The sequence below is a fragment of the Amblyomma maculatum genome, chromosome 6 (genome assembly GCF_055883805.1).
Source record: "Amblyomma maculatum isolate TAMU_Amacu chromosome 6, ASM5588380v1, whole genome shotgun sequence".
In the NCBI taxonomy this organism is placed as follows: domain Eukaryota; kingdom Metazoa; phylum Arthropoda; class Arachnida; order Ixodida; family Ixodidae; genus Amblyomma; species Amblyomma maculatum.
The window spans coordinates 38353549-38380570 of record NC_139349.1 but is presented as its reverse complement, the minus strand read 5'-3'; the positions used below and the strand labels follow the sequence as shown (position 1 = coordinate 38380570).

Sequence of the window (27022 nt, the reverse complement as noted above, 5' to 3'; positions counted from 1 at the left end):
ACAGGATGTAAGGATAAATCTGAATTATTGTTTGGTTGTTATTTTTTATTGTGAAGAAAGCGTCATTCTATTTGTTTGGTCTGCTAGAAGCTCTAAGCGTAGCTTCGCAATTATCAGTAAAACTGCGTATCAGCTGTCTACGCAGGTTCTATTTGCTAAGGTGATTTAAGGAAAGACACAAACAAACGCGTCCAATCAGCGAATATAAGTATCCGTCTATGTCGTCCAAAGCCTATACGTCAGGCTTTGACAATATAGACGTTGCGTTCAGCGCACGATACAGATGCGCAGGGGCAGCTATGGTCCCCGTTGGCAAGCGTCGAAGGATGCGCTCGAGGTGAAGTTACGCTTGAAGTAGTCGACCAGCCAGCGCAGGCTTCGCAGGCGGGCGTAGCTTCCTTGGCCACACTGGTTGGCCGTGTCATCCACATCGATGCCGATGGCAAGGAACCCGTAGCGCACTCTAGTCATATTTCTCTTCAGCGTGCATAACTGCGACCAAAGGCAGAGAAGAGTGAAGGAAGGAAACACAGGGTGGTTAAGTACAAATCTTGCCTTACTGACTACCCTGCTCATGGGAATCTAAGCACAGGAGAGTAAAAAAAAAAAAATGACAAGAAACTATGTCCAAAATGTTTGTGGATAGTGACTTCATCAAGAAAACAACGCATAGAGTGCTAACGTGGCCACCGAAGCTTCTGCCTTTGTCATAATATATTATGTAAAATCACTTCCACTGAGAGCTCATCGTTAGCCTACGGACCACATATTACTTGCAAGGTGAACCTTTGGGAAGCTGTATTAAAGAGTAGAATGCATTTAAATGTCAAGTGATCAGGATAGTAGTACCTACAGCGGCAAACTAAACAAAACGCATTTCGACTTGGCCATTTCAAAATAATGATTTGCCATAAATGCATCGTGCATATTTCCTAGATCTTTATGGTGTCGTTGCCTAGGAACCTCAAAATTAAACCGACAATGAAACAAAAGGGTGTAAATACTGCAGTATTGCAGCTATCTCATATCAGCATGCCGTCCTGTTTTCTCTTACACAATGCAGCTGTGAAATTTTTTAGACTTCAACGTTAACAAGATTTGTCTTTCAATGCTCACTTTAATTTGTCCGAAAGGGTTCAGGCTAGCACTGTCCCTTTCGAAAACTACACGACTGTCCTCAACGCCTGGCGTAAAATACGAGCAAAGCTTATTGAATCCATCAGGTTTAATATTTGCAATATCTTTGTAGAGTATTATGACGTATGATGCTTGAACATAGCTGACATTGCAGAGCGATTTTCACTTGAAACGGATGAAAAAAATAAACTTGGTGCTACTCACTATGAGGAAGCGCAATTCGACACTTTACGGTCAGCTGGTCGAATATTTAGAGGAATCTCCAAGGTGGAGTAGATTTCTAATAAGGGAGTAATTACTCAATTGTACTTTCGGCTGTAGTTTTTGGCTGCATTTAAATTGTGGCATCATCAAACACGTTTAAATGTTGGCATCATCGGGTTTTCCCGCCTATAGCCACAGCTAAAAAAACTGCCCGTCAGTCGTCGCCTGGCCCACATCCTGCAGGGCTTTAAAATTGGGATACCAGATTAAGAAAGTGATTCAGGCTTAACATGAGCGTTTTGAACGAGACAGCCAAAAAAGAGGTGAGCAAAGATTCATATTTTGAATCACGAATCATTTGCGCTCCTCAATGTTTCTGGGTTTTCTTGTGACTGTTGACTAATCAGTCTCCTACGTTTTAAATCCGAGTTATTTTCAGCGATGTACACATTTCTGCCCACGAAACGTTGCTAATAAAGTTATAGCGCAATAAATCAAGTCAACTGTAAAACATTGCAGTGAAATAATGGCACGTTTAAAATCTTTGTCACAAATATACATAGAAATGTCGACATGCTGGTTCCTTCTCGACCCTATTTATTTTCACAACTAATTCGGAGCAGAACAGTACATCACATCCATCCAGAAATTTTCGGCTACGCACCTACGTTACTTTCGCAGCAACTAAATCAACCTCCATTGAAAGCTCGAAGGTAAACTGACCTTGTAGCGGTAAGACTGTTCATTGTCATATGTGAGCACAGTTTTGCATTCAGTGCATCCCGATAACACGCCTGTATGGTTGCCAGTCACATATGTTGTGTTGTATTCTGGTTTTGTGCAAACCTGCGTGGAAGAAACCGCGTTAAATTTCTGCGCCACTCCAGCTGGCTGCACATTCTTGAAATAGAGAGGGTAGCATAAAAAGAAAGGCACAGTTTCAAACTGAGGCGTGTGGAAAAATGGAACTACAAAACAATTTTTCGCTGACATGAAATATTGGTAGCCAATAAAGCCTGTAGATCAACAGTAAGCCCTTCTAGCTCTATGTCGTAGGCAACCCTATGTTCATTGCTACTGCACACGTGTAATATACCCGTTTTTCTCCAAGCGGTCTGGGATGGGCATTGTTTTTATTTTTGTTTGCCTAAACTAATATACGTACAAGTGTAACGAGCGATAGATAGAGGTAGCATCCAATAATTAGATATATATTTAGGAATATATTGTCGCGGTTTTTTTTTTTTTTTAAACTGGGTAGTGCGCGTTATACAAAAGCAGTCACATGCATTCCCCGCAAGAGAACTGTGATGTAACACCCATAAGTACAGCGTACATCTGAACGGGAGCACCAACTGCATGTCTAAATGTTTCCCATTAGGAGCCATGTTCTATCATGGAACGAACAGAATGAACTCGAACAGACACGCTGAAAAGTAACAGCTTAAGGAAGCGCGTTGTTTGTGGCTAACATTGATGGTTTAAACATGTACTGATGTATCAGAATTGAAAGCCGTTCGCGCTATATGGTTGCTGCTTTTTTTTTTTTTTTTGCGTCAGAGGTCTCGATAAAACATCCGTGATTTTCTGAATAGTAATTCCTCTTCTGCTGTTTTCACATGGGATGCATACGAAATACAGGAGCTGAAGGAGCTGCGACATTCATCGCAGTTTGTGTTGCTTCGTTTGTATGCTAGGCCTGGTAACATCAAGGTGCAAGATGTGCAAACACTCGCCATGCGTTCAGATCCATGTTAAGGAATACCCCCCCCCCCCCCCCATCATATTCAGCAAAATTATTAAATGCGTTAAAACAAAATGGCTTGTCGCAACAAAAAACTAAAAACAGCTTATTCATGTACCTCTACCGCATATACATTTCTTCATGTGATTTTTTTGGCAGAGCTGAAGACTCGAGCTTTATCACGATATAAACTGAGGAATAAAAAATCTTTAAACGGCTTCATCATGGTGCTTATCACTTCCTGCATTTCACATATTTCGTCGCCATTCAATCCTCGATGCGGCATATATTGAGTAGTAATAGAAGCAGAATCAAAAGTATTTGGTTGCGATAGCTTCTGCTCCTAATTCCACAACTGTCATATTCGCTGCGAACATATTTGATAGATCAGGGAGCTTATTATATAACGATTCATTAGTTATCTTTAATTTCGGATACATTTCGTCCTGATGCATTAGTCGTATTGTTCGGTGATGTAAGGGAGACTTTGAAGTAATTGGCTCACGGGAAATTGCCCGTCTTCATGGACTATGCAGCCAGTGATTAAGCGGAGGATGGAGGGAGTGGCAAAGACTGTCTTAGACATGTGGGGTTGCGCCACGTTGTCATAGCGGGTGTTGCTTTCTTGCTGCATTGGCATGACGTCGTCACACATAATGACATAAAAAAGTGAATTTGTACTCTATGGAAACTTATTAAATACGGCCTTTGGTATGCGTTACAGTTTACGAGACATGAAAAAGCAGAACAATGTGGCAGCTTCGTAATTTGGGTAAAGCGGGGCTTAATCCACGTTCCTCCTGGCAGCATGGAAGCATACATAACCGTCTTAATCATGAGCGTGCCAATTGGCAGGTGACATGGCGTTATCCGTACCATCAACCAGGTGATAGAAAAATGCTCGGAATATAACCAGCCCTTATACATAGCATTTATTAATTACGAAAAAGCCTTTGACTCAGCTGAAACCTCGGCGGTGATGCAGGCATTGCGAAATCAGGGGGTAGACGAGCCGTACGTGAAAGTGCTGGAAGATATATATAGTGACTGCACAGCAACCATAGTTCTGCATAAAGAAAGTAACAAAATTTTCATAAAGAAAGGTGTTAGGCAAGCAGACACGATCTCGCCAGTACTATTCACAGCTTGCTTAGAGAAAGTATTCAGAGACTTGGAATGGGAGCAGTTAGGGATAAGGGTAGAAAGAGAATACCTCAGTAATCTACGATTTGCTGATGACATTGCCTTGCTAAGAAACTCGGGGAATGAACTCCAAATAATTATTGATGATCTAGACAGGAAAAGTAGAAAGTAGGCTTGAAAATCAATATGCAGAAGACTAAGGTAATGTTCAACAGCCTCGGGAAGGAGCAGCAGTTTACATTAGGTAGCCAAGTACTGGAAGTAGTAGGCGAATATGTCTACTTAGGACAGGTAGTAACCGCAGATCCGGACCATGAAAAGGAAATAACTAGAAGATTAGGATTGGCATGGAGCGCATTTGGCAAGCACTAGCAGATTATGACTAGCAGCTTACCGGTATCGCTCAAGAGGAAAGTATACAACAGTTGCATCTCACCTGTACTCACCTATGGGGCTGAAACGTGGAGGCTAACCAAGAGAGTTCTACTTAAGTTGATGAGGACCCAGAGGGCTATGGAACAAAACATGGTAGGGGTAACATTAAGAGATAGGAGGCGTGCAGAGTGGGTCAGAGAAATAACTCAAGTTACCGACATTCTAGTGGAAATTAAGAAGAAGAAATGGACATGGGCAGGACATGTAGTGCGAAGAGAGGATAACCGATGGTCGCTTAGGGTAACAAATGGATTCCAAGGGAAGGAAAGCGTAGCAGAGGGCGGCACAAAGTTCGGTGGGAGGATGAGGTTAAGAAGCTTGCAGCGGTCAAGTGGATGCAGCTATAGTACAGAACTGCGTTAATTGGAGAAATATGAAAGAGGCCTTCGCTCTGCAGTTGGTATAGTCAGGCTGATGATGATGATGATAATGATGATGACGACGACGACATCAAAGAGTGCCTTGCTTTTCGCCCCCAGCAAAAAGCGGCCGCCGCAGCCGGCATCTGCTTCCTTGTCTTAAGCTTCATAATTTTAGCGCCTTATCCACTGAGCCACCGCACCTTTTTTCTGCATTTATTGCCTGGCGTCTTAGCAAGTTACTACAACACATCAGTCAGAATAAACTGAGCACACACTGTATATACTGCGGCGACGGAATCAACCTAAATTTCCACACAGCAAGCGGTTCTACTCTTGAGACGTCACTTGGGAGGTTCCGCGCCCGATTGTTCGATCACGACAAAACAATTCATAGATTTCTGTAAATGAATCAGAGTAGGCCTAGTATTATCGAGGTGATAACCTGCCATTCTCGAGAGTCATCTACAGTGAGCGCTCACGAGCAGTATTAAACCAATGGTACCCCATCCTTCTAGTCTGAGCTTAGATACCTGATTCCGTGCACGTCTGCTGATTGCCGCTTCTTTGCCGTTCCTTGTAATACACCCAAAATATAAGCTGCTGCTAAACGATCCTAAGTACATAGCCATTATTTCTGGCTGCTTGCTAATAAAACAATGCCTCTCCCACGTAAAAAAAAAAGTATTTTTCTTCTAAAAACTTCTGAACCTTTCGCGTTCTGATGTTTACATTAAAACAAACGTATTTGGTACAGCAGCACGCCGTTCATTTAGTATTAATTAGGTTTATAAGCTTCGACGAAGATCTTCACCCTAAAGTTGGGTATGGTCATGACACGCATGGTCACCCATAGCAAATATAGGTGTCTCCCCGTGTAGCAGAGATGTTGTCGGTAGTCGACATAGCAACAATCGGTTATGTAGACGTAATTAGGAAATTGCTAAATTCATCGTGCCAAGCTAGATGAAATGTCGCACCAAAGCTGCAGTTGGCGGCGAGTAACATTACGTTGCATTGATCAAAGCAGCGAATTTGACACACTGAGCCATCTGCCGAAACGCGAGACCTACCCCGGCCTAAACAGGATGTTGGTTGCCTCGTTGTTTGCGACTGGGCGCAGCTTGTCTAATGGCTGCTCTGCTTGCCTGGAAGAAAGGTTCTGTCGCAGCCAACCGCCCTTTTTCGCCGAATCCGGAAAAACGCGGGCACGTTCAGATGACTTACGGCTTCACAAAAAATGCAGAAAACGTCAAACTTCCTTGCGGTAAAATATCTACAAAATGAGCCAATACTTTGAGCGGGAACAATTTTGAAATACAGGACTGATAAAGACTGAACACGACTCTGGTCCGTGGTGAGATTTTCGATGCTTTCTTTCCCTTAACTCTTTTCCTCAGCATTACGCCGTAGAACTATTGAGGCCTCAGAAGAAAGAGAAAAACTCTCGGTGATGATTACTGAAAAGTTTTAGCCCCTAGAGAGCTCTGAATATTTAACCAAGGTTTTAGCCCCTAAACAGCTTTGAATATTTAACCGCCATGCATTCTCAAACCTGGAAAGAAGGTATTAAATATGACACCGTACACTGGTTAGGACTAATCGCTCTCATTTCTATACATTTAAACATGCACTGCAAGAAACAGAATAGACCACCCAATTATCTGAGTAATAAGAAAATAGATGTCTTTAGCGCTGGTGCTTATTTTAATATCGGGGGTATGGTATACGGATATTTATTTATTTATTTATTTATTTATTTATTTATTTATTTATTTATTTATTTATTTATTTATTTATTTATTTATTTATTTATTTATTTATTTATTTATTTATTTATTTATTTATTTATTTATTTATTTATTTATTTATTTATTTATTTATTTATTTATTTATTTATTTATTTATTTATTTATTTATTTATTTATTTTATTGTACCCCCAGAGCAAAGCATTGCAGAGGGGAGTGGGTAATACATTAAACACTGACAGTACAAAGCAAGAAAAGAATAAGCTACCAAAACATGCATAACAATTGAAATATCATTCGGGCGGAATGTTTGTAACTGTTCGAGAAAGGTTCGACATTCTTTCCAGGCTACGCTCGCCACTTTTCCGAAAGTAGCAGCTAAAAACGTCTCTTGACACAACCATGGGTTGATATTGACTAAGTATATGGCATCACAGCAAAAAGCTATTCGCAAAGGCCAAGGCAAGTAAACTAGCGCCTCACCTCAACGATGCTTCCGTAAAAGGAGGGCGGCTCATCAACGCCGCATATCGTCCCGAAGCTGTAGTCTTTGTCATCGAACGTGTACCACTTGCCGAACAAAGGGACAGTCACGAATAGAGCTGGGGTTAGTTTCTTACTCCTTGCAAACCGTCGGAGGGCGGAGTGCTCCTTGTACTGGGGAGGAATAATTGTTACGGAACAAGGTCTTAACGTGGCGTAGTATTTGCAGTAACATCTAGATTGTAGGGGTCGACGTTAAATGTTTAGTAGTGTAGTTGTGATGAATCCTCGATAGCGACCCCAAAGACGTCATCGAGTGAAGGGCAAAGCTCATAGTGAAATGGAAACAAAGTGAAACATAACATAGCATACATCTCCTGGAATGTTGCGCATTGTCTGGACTCAAAGCATTGAAATATTGGTTTGGCAGTTAGCCACGCGTAGGAAACGTGTAGCACGACCAGTGACATAGACAAACAAAGTCAAACAATGAGCATAAAAGTAATATGTAGAAATATACCGCATAACAGCGTCAGAAGAGAGTGGCAGTTTACGATAGGTATCAGAGGGGTAGAAAGAAAAATATAGTACATCTATTTAGGGCAGCCATGGAACGTAGAGATTAGATGAACAACATACGGTTGAAACATATGGAGCGTTTATATCAAATCGGGAATGGCATTATACCTTCATTCTTCAAACCTAATTTATAAAAGAGTTGTTTTATATCGATAGTAAGCTATGGAAAAAAAAAATTTAGGACAACAAAAAGTGTACAGCTTAAATTTATGGCAACACATCGAGCTATAGACGGAAAATTATACATGTCACATTGAGACATAGGACGAGAGCAGTGTGTGAAGAACACAAGACAACCTAATGACTTCTTACTGCAGAACAAATGGTGGGCACAGCAGTGCATACAGTGTGAAGGCAAGCTATAGCAAAATCTATTTCAAGAGAAAAAAGCGCAATTGGGTTGGCCGACATTTAGTTGCCAGAACGAGTTTAGGAAGTTTCCGGAGATCATGTGGACACAGCTGACATATGACTCAGTTATTTGTAGAAAAATAGGAAAGGCATATTTCCAACATTGGGTAAAGTTAGGACTACAAAATTAACCCCAGAGAAATATAAAACTTTGAAATCATGCATAATATCACTAGCTTACACCGCGCCATTTAGATTGTTCAGACTAACAGATTGTGGGCCCCCTTCGACGCGCGTCAGTTAGTACTTACCATACTGTAGGTGTAAGGGTTTGCCTTCGATTCTTCCGCTGGTATCTCTGGGCAGTGCAGAAACATAGGCGGCATGATACGGCAGGCGTACCCATAAAAGAAGTCATTTTCCGTTAAGTGCACGACTGCAATGAGGCCATGTGGTCTGTACCTGGTCCTGCAGTAATTGAACCCTTCCGTCATTATTTACGTTATGTAACCCAGAAAACATGCTTTATTTCTCTCCGCATGAACGAATGAATGAGGGCAAATTACTTTTACACTGAGATTGATTTCTTGCACTGCATTACTGACAGCGTAAAATGTGGATTTCTTTGACAAAAGCTCAATGGAAACGGCATAGAAAACTTAACAAATCCACCATTTTTTGCGATGGAATCACATTCCGATGTCGGCTTTGAAGCGATCAAGTGTGGTAGTATCCACAACCGGAATAAAGAAATTATTTTTTTTTTGTAATGTACGACCGTCACGTTGTCACTAACCTTTAAAATTCAACCTTTGTTACGATTGCCTATGAAGTCGGCGGTAGAGTTTGAATGAAAATAGTTACCTCTTTCAAACGCTGTGGACCTGAGAATAGTTGACACAAGATGGTACTAATGTAAATGGGTTTTTGAATGAGTCACTGACTTGGCAGTATTATTATACTTGACGCAATTTTCGCACTTGAGTTTGACTTCGATGGCACGTTCTTGCCTAATAGGGAAGTTGTACGCTTTGGGTATGTCTGAGCCATTTTGACTACCGACCGCGGCGCATGTGCTGACCTTCTAAAGGCGTCGTGTAGGTCTCGCATCCACTCGTCTTCTTGAAGATGGTACAAGGGAACGGTCAGTAGTGTGTAGCAGGGGCGTTGGGTACTCTGCTTGCCTTGCAGCATGCGTAGCACCTGCTGAAGATTCAAACCACACAAATTCCATTTCACTGAGAAAGTGGTCAAAAACTCTTGATCACGAGCACTTTAAGTAGTAGAGAGTGGCCCAAGCTTAAATACTTCCTCTTCAGCTTCTACAGGCCTCACTAAACGCATCCGCCGTGCTCAAATAACAGATAATTCTTGCTTGGAGTTCGGGTCGTTGCCCGTTTACAGGCAACGTTTTAAGGATGAACCGGTGATTTTCACATTAAAGCTTGTACCAGGGAATTTTTAAGAAGTAATGGGGAAGGAAAGCCAAACGACAAGCTTGCTGCAAGCACAAAAAGTGAATTTTCGGTTCTATTGTTGTTACGATTGTAGGAAGAAGAAAAATATAATGCACGAGCCTGCTGCTGGCTCTGTAGCTGAGCTACCTCCGCTGCCTCGTGCGGACAGAGCAGGAGACAGAGAACAAAGAAGAGGAAGAGAAAAAGACGCGCGTCGCAACAGCCGTTGTCCGCCACCATGTTGTTGCGGGTGCAATGACCGCCTACAAAAGGTGCAACCACCGGTGGCTGACGAGTCCCCATCGCAAACCGCGGGGGTCTATCAGTCCCAGCCCCGTAGGGTCAGAAGCACCGACCCTCCAGTCAACCATTTCGGTATACCGAAGCCTATCTTCCCGTAATAACGGTCAACCTCCATCTTGGCAATATTTGGTGGGGCTTTTTTTTTTTCGACACACTTTCTGAAGTATGAAAAGATGCTACAAGAATTTTAAACTGTGTTCATCAGAAGCGCAGAATTCAAGCTTCTATTACTGCTGTTCATAAAAAATGTTATGCAGAAAAGACCTCAGAAAAGAATTAGCTTTTCATTCCAGGGGACGGTGTTGGCCTTATCCTATAGTGCCTATTGCTGATCTCCACGAACGCCTTGCGATGGTCTCTATTGGTAGCTTAATCCGATTACAACAGTGTGACCTCGCTGCAGCGGCCTATTTTGACTGTGGACGAAACGCAATGCACCCGTATTATGAATTCTGTCAGTAGACATAAAACTACTATGTCGTCAGAATCCATTCGGAGCCCTCCGCTAGCGCTCCATATTATTTAATGTCGCTTTAAGACGTCGAGCCTGATACACCATACCATTTATATACCCCATTATCTCAGGATAATCTAGTGTTAGAGAAATGATACTAATATTACTTTTGTTAGTTCTCCATAACCTTCTTGACGAACCTATTATCTGGCATAGAATTTTTAGTTTTATATTCTTTTCATCTTTGCAATCTGTAAATAAAAATGGCCAATGAAGATTTTCTCAAACTCCCTTTCATTATTTTCCAAATTTCTTGTTCAGTATGCTCCACGTGTGCGTTTTTGGTAGAGGCCCGAAATTGGGTTTTCTACCATTTGCGGGTTCCCAGAGAAACATTCTAATTTTGCGAAAGTTGATGTTTTCAAATTAGCAGCTTCAAATATGAAAGTGAGCTGCATTACAAATTATTTCTCAGTAAGCTAACATCGGTACAGGATTACAACATAGTTACTAACTGGATAGTCATTTCCACATTGGCTATTTCTGTTTTATTGGTTGTGTTGCTTTTCAGCCCACTTGAATGGTCAGTTGTGCACTGCTCTCTGCCAAATAAAGGCCTCACAGGGCAGTCTTTAGAGCCATTGTATCGTTGCATCATTGTTAAGCCCTAAAGGAGATCAAAATGCTGGTTTTGTGCTGTTATCGGTAACAGTAAATACAACTTTAATTCTGCGTATCTTCGGCAGCTAGATATCATATTCTAGATATAGATATCTCAAGTACATATTTTGTCCTGCGCTCACGCACGAAATCGATTAGCCCTTATTGTGCCTTCCTGTGAAAGCCTCTCATCATCTGTCTAGGCGTGTGTAGGCACGCGATCCGCATGTTACATTTATTCTGGTCGTGTGCGCTGCCAACAGCGAAAAATTCGAAGAATAGAACTTAATAGCAAAACGCTACCCATGCAATATATAGGCATAGCCCTTATGTGAAATAAAGCGTTGCCAGATATTTGCACCATGATGATCAACATTGGTTCATCCGAAACCACTTATTCGGCTGCATTGACTTAAGGGTCCACGATCCCCAGAGTAAATAGATTTGTTTTCTAAAAATTACACTTGGCCAGTACAAGAGGAAAGATTGTGCTTCAAGAAAAATGCCTATTGGCGGGAGCTAAACCTGGCTACAAATAAAAAAAAAACTTGCAGGCGCTTCTCCTTACCAGGTGCGCTCTCCTTTTAAACCTAACAAAAAATTAATCCACCCATTTTCTTGTTTTGTTTAACCTAGCAGTGTTTTCGAAACATTATTTTACATGTTAACGAAAACTTACATGTAAATGAGGCATTAAATTCTATTCAGGAAAAGATAAAATGTTACCACGAAAAAATACGTTTTAGTTCTTTTTGATTTACGCCTGACGCTTATATCGAAGACTTTTACCTTCAAGACGTTCAGCACGTGTTCCATGCTATTCATGTTAACGTAGACGTGACCGATGTCGACGTATCCGAAATGTGAGATGTTCTGCTGCCACAGATTTATCACATCCGTTTCTACTTTGGAAGGGTTCTTCTTGAGCGCATTTGCCATGGGATCTTTGTTCCTGAAACGCAAGCAGCAAGCGAAATAAGCACGTTGGCGCAGCAGCCGTTCAGCTTTTCGAGTTCTTATTCGTTGCTTTCGGCACCGCTAGGAAGTGTAAACGCTTGGTGTACAGTAACTAACGTCATCAATCTGACGGTGGCAGACCGCAACTAGAATGATCTTCCTAAGATCAAAGAAAGCAGTACGAACTGTTAATGCTTTTAGAATAAATAGGACCTCCAACTATAACATAGTTTGAACGAGTCAGGTAGTGCGTGCACTTTGAATATACATTAAAACGAACTGAGTTCGTGTACCTTTTGAATCATAGGCAGGACATTCTGAGGTGTAGCTTTCTCAAACGACGTTACAAAAGATTAGGCGGACACTTACGCTTCGCCCGAAAGTTCACTGACGACAGATCTGTCAAAATGTTCATGTTAGATAAATTCCAATAGTAAGGTACTTTTAGACTTTGTTGTAGTTCTCCTGAAGCAGAAGACGTATTTATCGCTGAGATAATTCGACTCGAAGATGAGAAGTTGTTTTTCATTCCGCCGAGGAGAGTCACACTGTGCGCTACCTTTTGGTTTCATAGAAGAAAAGTATAACAAAAATGGCGTAGATTTGAACATCGGAATTTTTGGCTCCTGTGGAGCTAGCAGCCGGAAGTAAACTACTGTATAATGAAGCACACCCTTTTTTTTTGTATCAGTCATAGATCCCGATCCTGAGCCTGACAACAAAGGGAACGCCAAATTGCACGTAGCAGCCTTGTCCCCTGCTTAGATTCTTCAGGGACGCACGGCACACCTTTACCTTGGGGATATTGCCTCCCAACCTTTCCCCCTGCCTAATCGCGGAACACCTCAAGGGGCGGTCCTACCACCGCTACTTTTTAACGTGGCCCTAGCGCCATTAGCAAAGGCCCTTGCTGCTATCCCAGAGCTCCACAAAGCCTTATATGCTGATGATATAACCCTCTGGACAACAGGCGGATCCCTTGGAACAGCCCAGGATATCTTGCAGTCTGCCATAGACATCACCACCACCTATCTAGAAAACACAGGCCTCCGATGCTCCCCAACTAAATCGGAACTAATGCAGCTTAAACCCATAACCGGAGATCCCCCCATTGAACTTCACATGTACGGAAACCCAGTGCCCATTGTGTCTCAGATGAAGATTCTCGGCCTTCTCATTAACAACGCACTTGATGCAACCGCCACCCTTCAACTCTTGCAAAGACAGACCAAGCAGGTTGCTGGACTAATCAGGCGTGTGGCTGCGCGCAACCATGGGCTGTCGGAACGCGAAGCTCTCAATATGAACAATGCATTAATCATTAGCCTAATCACATACCTCCTCCCATATCACATACTCACTCAGCGCCAAACAGAGCAGGCGGACATCCTAATACGCATGGCCGTAACCTCCGCTCTACGTCTTCCACGGACGGTTAGCACAGAATGTCTGCTGGCCACTGGTACTCACAATACCGTGAACGAATTAATAGAAGCTCAACGCGCCAACCAATTAGTCCGCCTGAGTCGCACGGAAACAGGAGAATGCCTACTGCGACAACTCCATCTCAATCCACCCATCGCCACCCCAGCAAGTGCTACACCTTTCATGATCTCTCCGGGCACGCAGGATCACATATACCACAAGCCCCTACCACGCAACATGGGCGCTTGCCTTTATCAGGGAAGGCGGAAAGTTAGAGCCAGCTATTACACCAAAAGATACCGCAACCGCTCTGATATCCTCTATGTCGACGCGGCAGGGAATTCTAAAGTAGGATTTTTCACTGCAGTTGCTGCCTACGAAGATGGCAGAGGGGGGGCCGCCGCCACTATACGTGTATCCACACGACGGACCACGGACTGGGCCGCGGACCGGTCACGTGGTGTCGATTGCGCATGGTCCGGCTAGGTCCGGCCCGCGACAGCATCCACACGGCGGGCCAAAATAGCAGCCGACAAGCCGGACCACGAGGCCGGCCAAAGGTATACGCTATTTACTTCGCCGTTTCGCGATGCGCTCGTTGGACACTGCCTCAGTTTTTTTTTTTTTTTTACATTATTTCACAATGCCGAATTTGGCGTGCATTTTGGAAATATTCAGGTACGGCCTTCATCTATAGGGGCTTCATATAAACATGGATGAACGCATGTGTGCAGCCCTAAGAACGTACCTGAGTTGACAGCTTTCCACTTAATCCGTTTTATTCCAGACGCAAAGATGAAGATGATCAATAAGGACGGCTATACGCGGACACCTTAACTGAGGACCGAACTTAGCCACAGTTAAAGCTCACCACTACTGCACAGCGCGCAACCGTTGCATAACGAAGCTGCGGTTACAAATATCCTAATTATTTATAACACCGTGCGTGGAGCTGCTTCCGACTCGGGCGTCAAGCTCAAGCATCGTCCTACCGCCGCGTCGAGGCGTGCTACAGCAGCGGCGGATATCTCTTGCGCCAGCGTTCGTAGTGAAATAGTCTTTCTTAGAATAACAAGCCTGACATAAAGGCGTATCCGAACTGACCACTTCGTGAGAATCACAGTGATAACAAGCAAGTTTCTGCATAACAGCTGCCGCGCATGTGCAGCGCTGGCTCACCCGGCCTTCTTGTACGCTATCTCCGCTGCTAAGGCCTGGCTCATATATGGCCATATCCTTTTTTTTTTTTTTTTTACAAGACACTAGGTAGACCTTTTTTTTTTATTTTTTACACTGGGCAGGCCATTTACAGCAGTGCTGATCAAATCGAAAGCACTGTTCGCGGTGGCTTCGATGCGAAACAATCTAGGCCTAGTGACGACTAGGGCCAGTGCGCCGTCGTCCACCGCGCTAGCGGCGCACTACTCCGGCAAACTCGCGGCATTTGTCGTCGCACGTGTTCACTTGGGAACTTCTTTTTCATGATGTATCATGGGGCCCGATGTTTTTTGACACCTCACTAAACACGCCGCTGTAAAACACTTGTCCGGGACGTGACGAGGCAGCAGTACGTAGTGCTGAACGTACCGTGGTACGCGGTACTCGAAGGCTGCATAAAAACACCGTCGTAGGCCACTCTAGACACTGCCTATGTTACTTGGTGCTCTTAAAAACATGCTCGAAGTGCACTTTGTTGATGTGGGCGAGCTCATGCGCTTTAATCGGGCGCAAACGCACCTCCTCCGTTCACAGACGCCGCCAGGTCCGTGGTCCGCGGTCCAAGAAAAATGCCCAGCCATTTTCGCCCGCTCCGGTCCGCGGACCTGGCGCGGACCTCATAAACCGGAAGTAGAACGTCACGTGACGCTTGGTCCGCGGACCAAAACAGGTCCGTGGTCCGTCGTGTGGATACACCTTATCCGAACTAATTCGCCTGCAGAAGCGGAAGAAGCCGCCATCGCACTCGCACTTGCCCATTCAGCCATTGACGAAGACATTACCGAAATTTCTACAGATTCTCAGGCGGCATACCGCCACTACCTAAACGGCGTGGCGACACCGGCCGCGCATCATATTCTTACCACCGCCACCTCTCTCGACCGAACGGTTAATCTAACGTGGATCCCAGGGCATGCCTCGATCCCCGGTAATGAGCGCGTTCATGCGCTGGCTCGAGAACTCTCTACCCGAGCCCCGGATGATCAGGCACCCAACTCCGCGCAGGAGGCCGCATCGGTCCTTTCTACGTACCACCAAATCACCACATTGTACAAACACAAGCGCATGACACTGCCACCACCCTACAGCACCTTGTCACCATTATCCAGTGCTACATGGCGACAATTGCAGACGGATTGTTTCATTTCCCCCTACCGTCTCTCATGCCTTCACCCTGGCTTGCCCCCTCACTGCGACACCTGTGGTGAGCCAAAATCCTCACTTTTCCACTACCTGTGGGAATGTCCTTCCCCCCAGGCAGTGCCCCCCATCCCCATCCCACCTTTTCTTCCCGGGAGGCTGCTTTGCGGACAGCTCAACCCGCCGGTCAGAAATAGCTGGTAGGCAAAAGCCCGTGGACTCCTGGACTAGTAGAGGACCACCCTGGAAGACTTTTTGTTTTTAAATAAAGTTGTTTCCATCCATCCACCCGAAATCTCTCACAGTAGCAGTTCCGCAGGCTGTATGTCACCCTATGTACGCTTTATTCCACATGCTTATTCTGGAGATAGGTCTGTGTGTAGCAAGAATGACATACGAACTAATGCATTGACACTACAGCTAACGTTGAGAAATTCGAATATTCCAGACACCGCTGCAGTATCCAATGCTTAATAAACATGCGTGACTATGCTGACAGCGCCTAACAGTAAAAAAAAAATATTTGGCATGCTTAGGAGCCAAACTTATAACGGTGATGGCAGTTTCAAAGGTTGCGAAAAATATCTGTGAAAGTATTTTCCGGAACATTTAGCTCAGTCTTTAAGGGCAGGACGCCACGGTGTTAATGGCTGCCGCCAGCAGCTCTTCTTGAGGTTTTCTCTTTCGTGTAAACGTAGTGTCTGCTCGCTTAATAACCAATTTATTAATTTATGCATCTAATATTTCACTCATTCTTATTATAACACAGTTCTTAGCTGCCACTTTACCTAGCTACTATCAGTGAAAATTGGTTGGGGAAAGCTTGGCTCAACAAAAGTAAAATTGACGACTTGGACAGTGGTGTGATTCTGAGATACGTCTACGCTGAGGTGAAGGAGGATGACGGACGCCGTCTGTAATGGGGCATACCAGGTAATCTCCATCAGACATAGGCGGGAGAGGGTACATAGGAATGTAAACAACACATTCAAGACAGAGGCAGGAAAATTTTGATTAGCGAAGGCGAGGTGAGGTGCTGATGTCCTCAGAACAGAGGGGAAAGTGCAAGCGAAGACTGCCGGTTGGGCAGTCAATAAGGGCTGAGTAAGCGGTCAAGAAGTCAACGCCAACATCAGGTCACCAGGACATTCTTGCAGTACAGTGAATAACACTGGTGTGTGACGACCAGCACTGGTTACTCGAGCGGTACACATGCCAAGCACGGCAGCAGGGCTGCCATTAGCGACGCGAACGGTGGGCGAAAATGCTGGTGTCAGGACTTTCAAGCCCGAGACTCCAGCTACCGTCGCTGCTATTCGTGCGCCTGTCACAAGAGCTCTTTGGACTTCGAGTCTGGAGCTGGACAGGGCAGCATTCTGATCTCGTTTTGAGCAGCCCCTTTATTGTAAACTCTCAAAATGAAAAAAAAAATCGAAATAAATGTGAGAGAAAGCCCGCACCGAACCTGAGGTTATCGCAGGAAAAAAATTAATCAAAAATAAAATAAAATGGAAAACTTCCTAGAGAAAATTTAAAGAAAGCCGATCAGAAGAAAAAGAAAACTATGTCACTATGGATCAGCCCCTAGCGCAGACTAAATCTGCCTATCAACGACCTGTAGCTATGGCTTTTTCACCATACCGCAGCACCACCGCCAGCGCTTAGTTAATTCACACGATTTCCTTTGTAGAATATCCGCACAGATGTCGATTAACCGAAACCTACTCCGTTCATAAATTATTTCCTTATATCATCATTTCATCTGCATTTTGTTTGGGCCTCAGCGTATTTATCTATATTGAATCCGGCATCACTACTGTACTATTTAAATTCCATCTATTTTTTTTTTTTTTAAAGAGAACTGACACTTTATTATCCAGGCTTTTTCAGAGCAGTCTCAGATAAGAAGACTCTACATAATAGGGATATCTCTGAGCCTGCGGCCAGAAAGTGATCGAAATGAATTCAGTCAGATTTTGAAAAGATTTTTTCCCTCTTAATAAAATTATACGCACTACCTATGATTTGATGCTAGGTGCTTCCAGAGAATCAATTTCAGGCATAGGCAACTGTGCAAATTTTATATGCTAGCTTTTAAGCGCTGAAAACCTTTTGAGGTATTCTATTATGGCACTGGATTTTTTATTTGGTATTTTGTCGAAGAAATAAGATACAGGCATCTCTGTTCCTCAGGTCTTGTTCAAACACTGAGTTCACCTGCAAAATACGATGGTGATAAGAGAAACGCTGATGCGTAATTACTGCTTACAATTACTGGCTGCGTCTGCGTTGTTGTTGATATAGGTCATGGAGGCGAACCACAATAGAAGGTATCTTACACGTGGAGGTAAGCAAATTTTGGGATTGACAATTTGTTAAATGTTTCCCTAATCAAGGCGATCGATGATATTCGTTGTAAACTATTACAAGGCTGTTGCCTACAGTAGATAGTCGATAAAATGGCATGGCACAACTGGCCATTTTGGCTCATTAGGATTCGTAATATTTCCGTCTTTTACTAATGTGGCAATTAAATCTCAAAATCTTAGAATCGATAGCAACCGCGCTTAGCTCGTATTGCTCCGGCAAGATGAACGAAATATGCCTTACTCTGAGTAAGCGTAGGCAAATGCCACTCCGTACTGGGTCTTAACGTGCTGAGCGGCAATCTCGAGGAAGTAGCGGAAGCTCTCCTCGTATGGGGCGCCAAGATTATAGGTGCCATTTTTGAAGAACGAGTCGTAGAGTGTAAAGTCACACAGCCCATCCTCCGGAGGCACCATAATGGGCTTGACGAAGTGGTTCACTGTACAAAGTAGGGTCTGTCCAAGCTCGGGGCCACCTGCGTGACAGCGAAAATTAGTTGTTGCTGGAGGTTTCATGTAGTACATAACACAAAGCAGAAAATAGCCTCACAAAGTTATAGGGGCACTTAAACTCTTGAATTTCCCGTGCAGTTGTTAGCGAGAAAACTACGCGACAGTTTTTTACAACTGGGGCCTACATGCTGCTTTTTGCACTTTTTTTCGTTTTACTCTGGTGACTATTGACAGCCAAAAATACAAAAAGGTGTGCACGCAAGGACTTATAATTCGTTATAACGTGTAGACATGACAGTAATCCAAGCTACAACAAACCATGATGGTTCTCTGAGCTGATATCCAGATCCTGTTTTTTTTTTTCTGTTAGAGGAAAACTAAAATCCTAGAGAATGGCAAGAATACTGCGAAATTACGAGTCCGCTACAGCTATAGTTTAATCCAGGTGTGCCTGCAGATACTATCAAGTCCACTGGATTCTGCGCTGATGTCTTCAACTTTTGCATCCTACTGCGACCATGAACTTCACTGATATTAAAAATCAGACGAAGTCGTTTTTCCGCTATATATATTATAAGAATATATTCAGTGTGGAAACAAGGTGACGCTCAACTGGCTCTGTAAACAAGAAAATGTAATGTAGTATAATAATGACGAGATGTAACATGATGTGAGAATGGCTGGAATAATGCAGCAATCATAGACAATCCGATTGCTTTCACTATTGGGTTGTACTTACTAGGCATTGCCAACAACAGTCTCTGTTGGGTTATGACAATAGGTTACCAAGAGGCCTAGAACATCCTCTAGCACTGATGATGTCATATTTTTATAATAGGAGCGCTCTTATGATGCATTTTTAACAGTACGCTGTATTGGGCGAGTTGGAAGTAGTTCATATTGTGTAAAACCGCTAAAGAGACAAAGGACCAAGAAGTGAGGACTACAAGGGGCTCTATTATCTATGCCTATTATCTATTAAAAATTACGTATGAAAAAACTCACTCTGTGTCGGCACATTCGTAATGGTGGTCTTCGTGGTCTTCGTGGTCTTCGTGGCTGTCTTCGTGGTGGAGTTTGTAGAATCGTCTGTGGAAAACTTTCTGGATATCTTTCTGGATGTGTTCAGAGGATTCTTTGTTGAAATATTAGTGGCATCCGTTGTTGCAGTCTCTTTTTCAATAAACATGGTGGTCGTAGTAGAAGTCTGTGATCTAGGATTTGTGGCAACTTTGGTTGACATCCTCGGAGAAGCCTTCGTGGAATACTTCATGGAAGACTTCACTGTAGCCTTTGTGGTAGCATTCATCGAGCTCTTCATGAACGCTTTGGACGAATTCACCGTGGAAGCTTCAGCGGCAGCCTTTATGGAGGTGTTCATGAAAGGATTAACTACAGTTACTGTGAAAGGATTCTTACCAGGGCTCGTGGACGTTTTCCATAAGGTTTCCTTAGCGGTTTCTACTGAAGTCATTGTGGAAGTCATTAAGGTCTTTGCTGGAGTTTTCGGAATCGTATTTGTGAAATTCATCGAGGATACAATTGAGGCAGTCATCTCCGTGGTAGCTGCCTTGGGAATCTTCTTTGAGGGTTTCATGGCAGCATTCGTAGATATGTTTGTGGACCATTTGGTTGTACTCATCATGACAGTACTAGTGAGAGCTGTTCTGGTAGTGCATGTTGGTATTTGCGTTTAAGTGTTCGAGGTATTCGTTCTGGCAGTTTTTGGGGTGGTGGGTTCGTTAGTGTTTGTGAAAATCTCCGTAAAAGTGCTCTTGGGAGTACTCGTGAAATTATTGGTAGCAGACTTCGCTGAAAGAATTGTTATGTTTATTATGGGATATTTCTCCATAGTGTTCAACGACGACGTCACAGTGACATTTGTGATGGCAGTATTGGCAGTATTCGTGGAAATTTTCGAGACCGCCTTAGAGGTCAGCGCAGCCGTGGGCTTTAGCGAAGATGTATTAAAATGACTCATGTTCGTGGCTTGCGACACCCCGACTGGCTTCAGACTATTTTCTGTTGACAATGCGCTAGCTCTGTTTGATGCATTGGTTGTTTGGTGAGATGTTGACGTATGCGTGTCGTGTACGGTAGAGTGTAAATGCTCGTCGCTCTTTGACACTTTCTCTGTCACAGCAGCTGCAGACATGTCGGTGCAGTTTGTAGGCTTTTCCCATTCTTCACCTGCAAGGTTGGAGTCGAGTGAAAGTCATTAGAAGTCTATCATATTACGGGCCTGAGTACTTAAAACTGCCAGCCCATAGAAAGGAGGAACAAAAGTGGCTTGAGAAAGCGCTGTCAGAAACTACATTAGAAGCAGCTTTACTGCGGCGATGTCTTATAGAAGAGTCAGGTTCTATTAAACTGAACTCTGTATCAAAACGGCAATGTTTTCTGAGGCATAGATATCTTTTTTTCAAAATAGCGGGAAACTGAAGCGTGGAACAGCGCAACCATTAGGCGTTCTTTTTTTTTAACCTTAAATACACAACAATACTACTCCTATTTATGAGCGGGTCGTGAGGTGTTAACTGCAAACAGAAAATAGGCCCTTTCTACGGCATATTCCTCAAAGCGGCAAGTCTTTACTCTTGTTTGTGGTAAATGCGCAAGGCTTCGGGGCTTTTTTCAGCACTGGCCGTGCATGCTTTGCCGGCTAGTCAAGTAGCATCTGTTCAGTTATTTCTGACTGCTGGTACATCAAATCGTGAAAATGTTTTTGTGCTTTTTGTTACAACCTTAAATGCATACAGTACAGCATCCTTGTTCAGTTGTTAAATCACTGATGTGCGCTTGTCTCGAACATAGATATTATTGACAAGCATGCTCACTCACGTTGTCATGGCGACTTCTTTACTTCTTGACTAGCTATATTACTACATCAGTTGTCCTATCTAAGAGTATCAGCGCGCACTCGCTCGGACTTAAACATGCATAGAATAATCATTTAAACGCACCAGTGGAGTAAGTTTGCAAGGTGTGGAGATGCTTACTACAACGGTAAAAGTCGGAGTTAAATGCACTTCTTGAATAACAGAAAACCTTCGGTAAGCTAGTATTCTTCATACTTATAAATGTAAATAAAAGATAAGAATATATACTCCTTCCTCAAATACGTCTCCAGTATTAGAATGCCTGGAGGTAACTGCTAGAGGTGTTGAAAGTGTAAATAAGGTACTTTCAGGCTTCAGGAAGAAAGACGACCAAGACGTGTCTGAGCCTTCCTGCGTGATACCGAAATTGTGCGACAGGTCTGCTATCCCTCCTTGCTGAAACCTACTATCAAAAATGCATGAATGTTTCTATTTTTCAAAAAGAGAAAAATGGCCAAGTCAGAAATCGTGTAATTCATAATGTCGTTTAGCGAGCTATACGATGAATGCTTTCTCAAAGACTATGCTCGAAGAGCGCCTTGGCGGAACCCTCTTAGAGCACATGGGAGGGATACTGAAGCACAGGAGGTGTGATTACGATGTGTGGAATAGGTAATATTTGCAAAACTAATATTTGCAATATCTACACTAGATGTACTAGAGGTATCTTAGGTGCTAGAAGCCAAGCGGTAGCTGTTCAGAGGCTCATTACCTAACCTTGAACATTTTATTTCGCCTGAAAAGTTCGGCAACTTAGAGTTCACGAGGGAACTTTGAATTTGGACCTTAGGAATAGCCTGCCACATAGAACATTATAGATCGTGTTGAGAGGCAGCACCCTGTTTATGCAAGGTACCATTTACACAGATTTTACGATCATTAAAAGCAAGTTCCCGACATGGAAACGGAGATGTAATCGCGTTGCTACATCAAAGTCTCAATATGAGCGCTCATTGAGGTCAGAGAGAGCTCATTTCTGCACCGTTGTCCACTACGGATCTTTGTGCGCTTAGTGACCGCATTGCAGGGACCAGCACTAGTAACCCTTTGGCATAGTGTCTGTTTAGGTCACTGAACAATATTGCATAAAGGGCGTCTTGTGAGTATTTCAGTCGGTTGAATTTCAGCAAAATATCAAATTTTGACTTGGCACTTTCTTCTTGAAGCTAGTAAAGGAAGCTAGAGAATTAGTAGTCAATAATTACCGACCACTTTGACAGCAACTAATTAGTGTAAGATAGGCCGAATAACGTCTCGAATAGCACTTAGTGCCATTCACTTATATAGGTCACTATCTTCTAAACAAAAAAAAATGAAAACGTGGCAAAGTTGTGCTCGGACATGTAGTATATTTGGCGACGATGAAATTGATCATCGTTCAAACCTACGATTCAATATTTTCTTACACTCTTGTTCATCGTAGCCAGTACTAATGTGAGAATTAAAATTGACGCTTGTGGCGTGACGGCTTTGGATAAATATTGCTCGATTGAATAGAATCAAAACATAGCCTCTCTCTCTTGCTTGCCCTTATTAAATTTCTTCAACCTAACATTGCCATTAAATCCGTTATGCACCTTTTCTTTCGTGCAAAAAACGCAAATCTCATAAACAAATTGCTCACTTTCGTTCAGCTCCTGCGTAATTCTCGAAATGATTGTCGTATTCTTCGCTGCAGTCGTCCTGGAGGTCTTCATTGAAGTGTTCGTGGCATTGTTCTCGTGGGACTTCGTGGAATTTTTGTGAGAAGTGGTAGTGACTGTTTCCGTGTAAGTCTTTGTGGCAGTCGTCTCTGTGGCAGTATGCTTAGAAGCGTTCGTGGAAGTCTCCGTAGCAGTCTTCGTTGTAGCAGTCTTCGTTGAAGTTTCCGCAGCTGCGTTTGGGGTACTAGGCATTGATATCTTTGTGACGGGTTGAGCAGGAAGTGTGTACATGGGGTACTGAGTCAGCATATGAGATCTTGCAGAGCTGGCTATTAGGGACTCGCTTGTCTCTATTGCAACGGTACATCGCGATGTAACGGTTGTTTGCGAAGCATTGTTAGTTCGCGTTGATGTCGGCCTTAGCTTTGTCATGACAACTGACGTAGTGCGTCGTGGCCCGTCGCCATTTACTGGCCGGTCTGGCAGATCGTCTTCGAGGTCGTCGCTGTTTTTTTGTCGCTGCGCGTCCGTACCTGTAGAGACAAATTGGAAGAGCTCTTTTACGTTTACTTCCGACTATAAAGTAGCCGAAATAGTTCGAAAAAGAAAGACCATTCAAATAGCAGTGTTATAGGTCTTCTGAAAGAAAGGGTCAACGAGGCAACGAAAGTCGAGATACTGGTCGATATTGAGTGATCCATTACCCTAGTGCAAAAATTTTCGATATACTTTGAACACAACCAGAGCAAGTGGCGATTGAAAATGACTTCTGAATTTTCCATCTCAACTCATACACCAGAGAGCGCAACAACGAAAGATAAATTAATAAATAATAATAAGGCCTTCAGCAATTTCTACCGCTTGAGGTTCTTTATCGCGCACTGACATCGAAAACTAATTTAAAGATCGAATTGTGCCAAAGCATGCACATATTTTATGAACAGAATATAACGCTCTATTCTCCGTGAGTGTTTCTCATGCTGTTCATGTATTAGTCTTGAATTTCCCAACATGCCGACTACTACCGTCCATCTCTAGCAGTTCGTTTGCTTGTTGCTTGTTTGTCACGCTGTTCATGTATTGGTCTTGAATTTCCCAACATGCCGACTACTACCGTCCATCTCTAGGAGTTCGTTTGTTTGTTGTTTCTCATCCTGCTTGCCTTGACTTCGTTGGAACTGCTTTTTCATGAGCTCAGTTTTCCTGACACACACCAGTACCATGGACGGCTCATTAAAACCAGTTCTGGAAGAGAGCGACTTGAGGACAATATTTCATTGAACGCCATCTCTAGTCGACGCAATAAACCTCCTTGAAGCTTCGATTCACGCTTGCATTTCGTACTCTTCAGTTACACTAACGGAAGCGCACAGTACACAATGTGGCTACTGCAGGCTCACCACCAATTCCAGAAACCTTGAAGAAGACAGAGAGGAGGATCACCATCGCGAATAGGGTGAGTGCTATAGCTCCTTTCCAACCATGTGAAGTTCCTGCAAATGTGACATCATCAATGTCAGTCCACCAGGGATAGACAATAGCGATAGTCCTTAGAGCACAAAAGTTTTCATTTTTGTTGAACGGTGCAACAGGCTTTCAAAATAGGAGCAGAGCTTCGTGAGCTACTTCTCCTGCTCTCCTTAATCATTATTCTGAGTTTTCTGATGCTGATATGGGATTCTATTCTCCGTACTGCTGCTAAACATTGTAATTACTAAAAGCTGAGGAATTGGTCAACAGGGGAGGGCAGTGTAATCAAGATTCATAGCGATAATGAACTGCGTTTGGAAATGGATAAAAAGCTGGTAGGTATTTCGACCGTATAGCGGTGTCGAAAGTTATGGAACTGACATATCGGCATCTTGAATATTAATTGCAAATATGGAACATAAAAAGTCATCTGGCAAAAGCAACGTGTTTTCTTCCAATTTTCGAAAGCATGGTATCTGTACTTGATGACATTTCCCCTGCACTTTTGGTGATGCTGCATAAATGTTGCTTTAGACTTTACATCGCTGGTAACCAAGGTTATTGAACAGCAACGAAAGTCGATTGAAGTTCACCAGGCGAGGACAAACCTTCTTTCCGGCTCAGGATGACGAAGAATGCCAGGAGTAGTCCGAAAAGCATGATGATGATTGCTGGAGGTAGTAACGTCCTCCACATACTCTGAGACGATCTGCGGAAAGAATAAAATCACTTAATTAACTGCCAGTATTTACACCGCTTCAAGAAAGTCACAAAAAATTGGAAGAAGCTGCAAGCTGCAAGTTAGTGCTAACATGAAAGTAGTTTTGTTTGCTTTTCCATAGTTCACGACAAATAGTGCTGGGTGCGAGGAATATACACAATGAAAATAAAAGTGGTTCAGTGTTGTTCTGAACCACAAGGAAGTGGTGTGAAGTTGATGCGAGAATTTGACAATACAACAGATGATCTCTAGCTTTCTGTCACTGGACACTCGACAGGGTTATTGATGTTAGCTCAGCACGTTAGCCCCTGATACTAAAATGCATAGCAGTATTGCTGAGTACATGTCAGACTGGTGGTTATGGCGGCCTGGTTGGCTCTGCGTATCAAGATACCATTTAATACCGACAGGAGGCCTTGAGAGTTTTAGCATAGACACGAGGTCAAAAAAGAAACAACAACACGACAGAATGTAATACTGCTCGCGCAGATAGGACATGTCTTAAGAAACCCCAGCTTCAGCCAAGAACAATATACTCGATTCCGTCGAGGCATTACTGAGTGAAAAACATCCTAAATGGTTCGCATGCGTTACTGCCGCTGCTAATTTTATCAACCGCCCTAAAACACTCATTTTCATGAAGAGACGCCTCAAACTAGCATCATCTGAAACAAAATTACTTGCCTATAAAATGTTGCCACGCCAGTTCTAGAATATGTTGATGCTGTTTGGTTTCCTTTCAGGAAGAACCTGATTTTACGATTAGGAGTGGTGTAGAGGAACGTTGTGAGATCTATATTTAATTAACACAGATTGACAGACTCACTAACAGATATACTCAAACACGCAGTACTACAAACCCTTCAAAACAGAGCTAAACTGCTCACCTTAAAACGTTGCATCTACTTATACACAATCAATTAAAAGTCAGCACTTGAAGCTGCATATAAAAATAACAAGGCAACAAACATATAACTACATACGCCCAGTAAACGAATTCTCATTCCGTAGTGACTCGTTGAAATATCCGTACTTTCCTCGTGTTATACGCAGATGCAACACCTTCACCACATCCATTGTCAGGAGTCCAATATTAAATGTTTTTATAAGGCTTGTTGAAAATGAACTACTTACATCTCAGTAATTCTTACGTCATTACAAATTTGTTTCTCCCTTTTTTGCTTCTCTTACGGTATAACTATTTATCCTCCTAATTCATGTCACACGCTCCTCATTCTTGATTTGCTACTGTACTCATTTTCTGACGCATGTTAGTGTAATATATTTATATGTATTTAGATTAATTATCATTGCATGTTTTCTGGCTCTGTGCTTCTGAATGTGCTCCTTTTTATGATCCCTGACAATAATGGCAGTATCAAATAAATAAATCAATAAACAAATCGGTAAATAGAAACGCAAACACATTTTTTACACGTACCGAGACGTAACACTCAGCCTATGCTATTGAATATTGACTCTTAAGCATGGTGACAGTACGATAACCACCTTCCGGCATGATTTCAGGGGAGTCATTGAGTGAACAAGTTCATCGCTGTGTTGAATCAACTAATTTACTTTGTTCTTGCTTTCATTGTACTTACTCCGTTTTGAGAGCTTCTATGAGACCTGCCGAAACACAAATAGCAGTGACAAATTTACTCAGCAAATTGCGAAAGGATAACAGACTCC

The 27022-nt window shown here is 43.0% G+C and overlaps 1 protein-coding gene across 1 annotated transcript; it reads right to left on the bottom strand.

The window, feature by feature from the left end:
* Positions 1 to 297: 297 nt before the first annotated feature.
* LOC146185567 (uncharacterized) lies at positions 298 to 19363 on the bottom strand. The gene is made up of 8 exons (XM_084607856.1): positions 19357 to 19363; positions 18409 to 18640; positions 11848 to 12010; positions 9266 to 9387; positions 8496 to 8652; positions 7255 to 7428; positions 2065 to 2187; positions 298 to 492 (listed from the first exon to the last, which is right to left on the bottom strand). The coding sequence occupies exons 1-8, from the start codon at positions 19361 to 19363 to the stop codon at positions 298 to 300; spliced, it is 1173 nt and encodes a 390-aa protein (XP_084463982.1).
* Positions 19364 to 27022: the final 7659 nt, after the last annotated feature.

Bases quoted from the DNA above. Each gene is read 5' to 3' on its own strand.
- LOC146185567 (XM_084607856.1), bottom strand. The intron at 2,188-7,254 runs GTGAGGCGCTAG...TCTTCCACGCAG, and splicing joins TTTACGGAAGCATCGTTGAG to GTTTGCACAAAACCAGAATA. The intron at 493-2,064 runs GTCAGTTTACCT...CTTTGGTCGCAG, and splicing joins AACAGTCTTACCGCTACAAG to TTATGCACGCTGAAGAGAAA.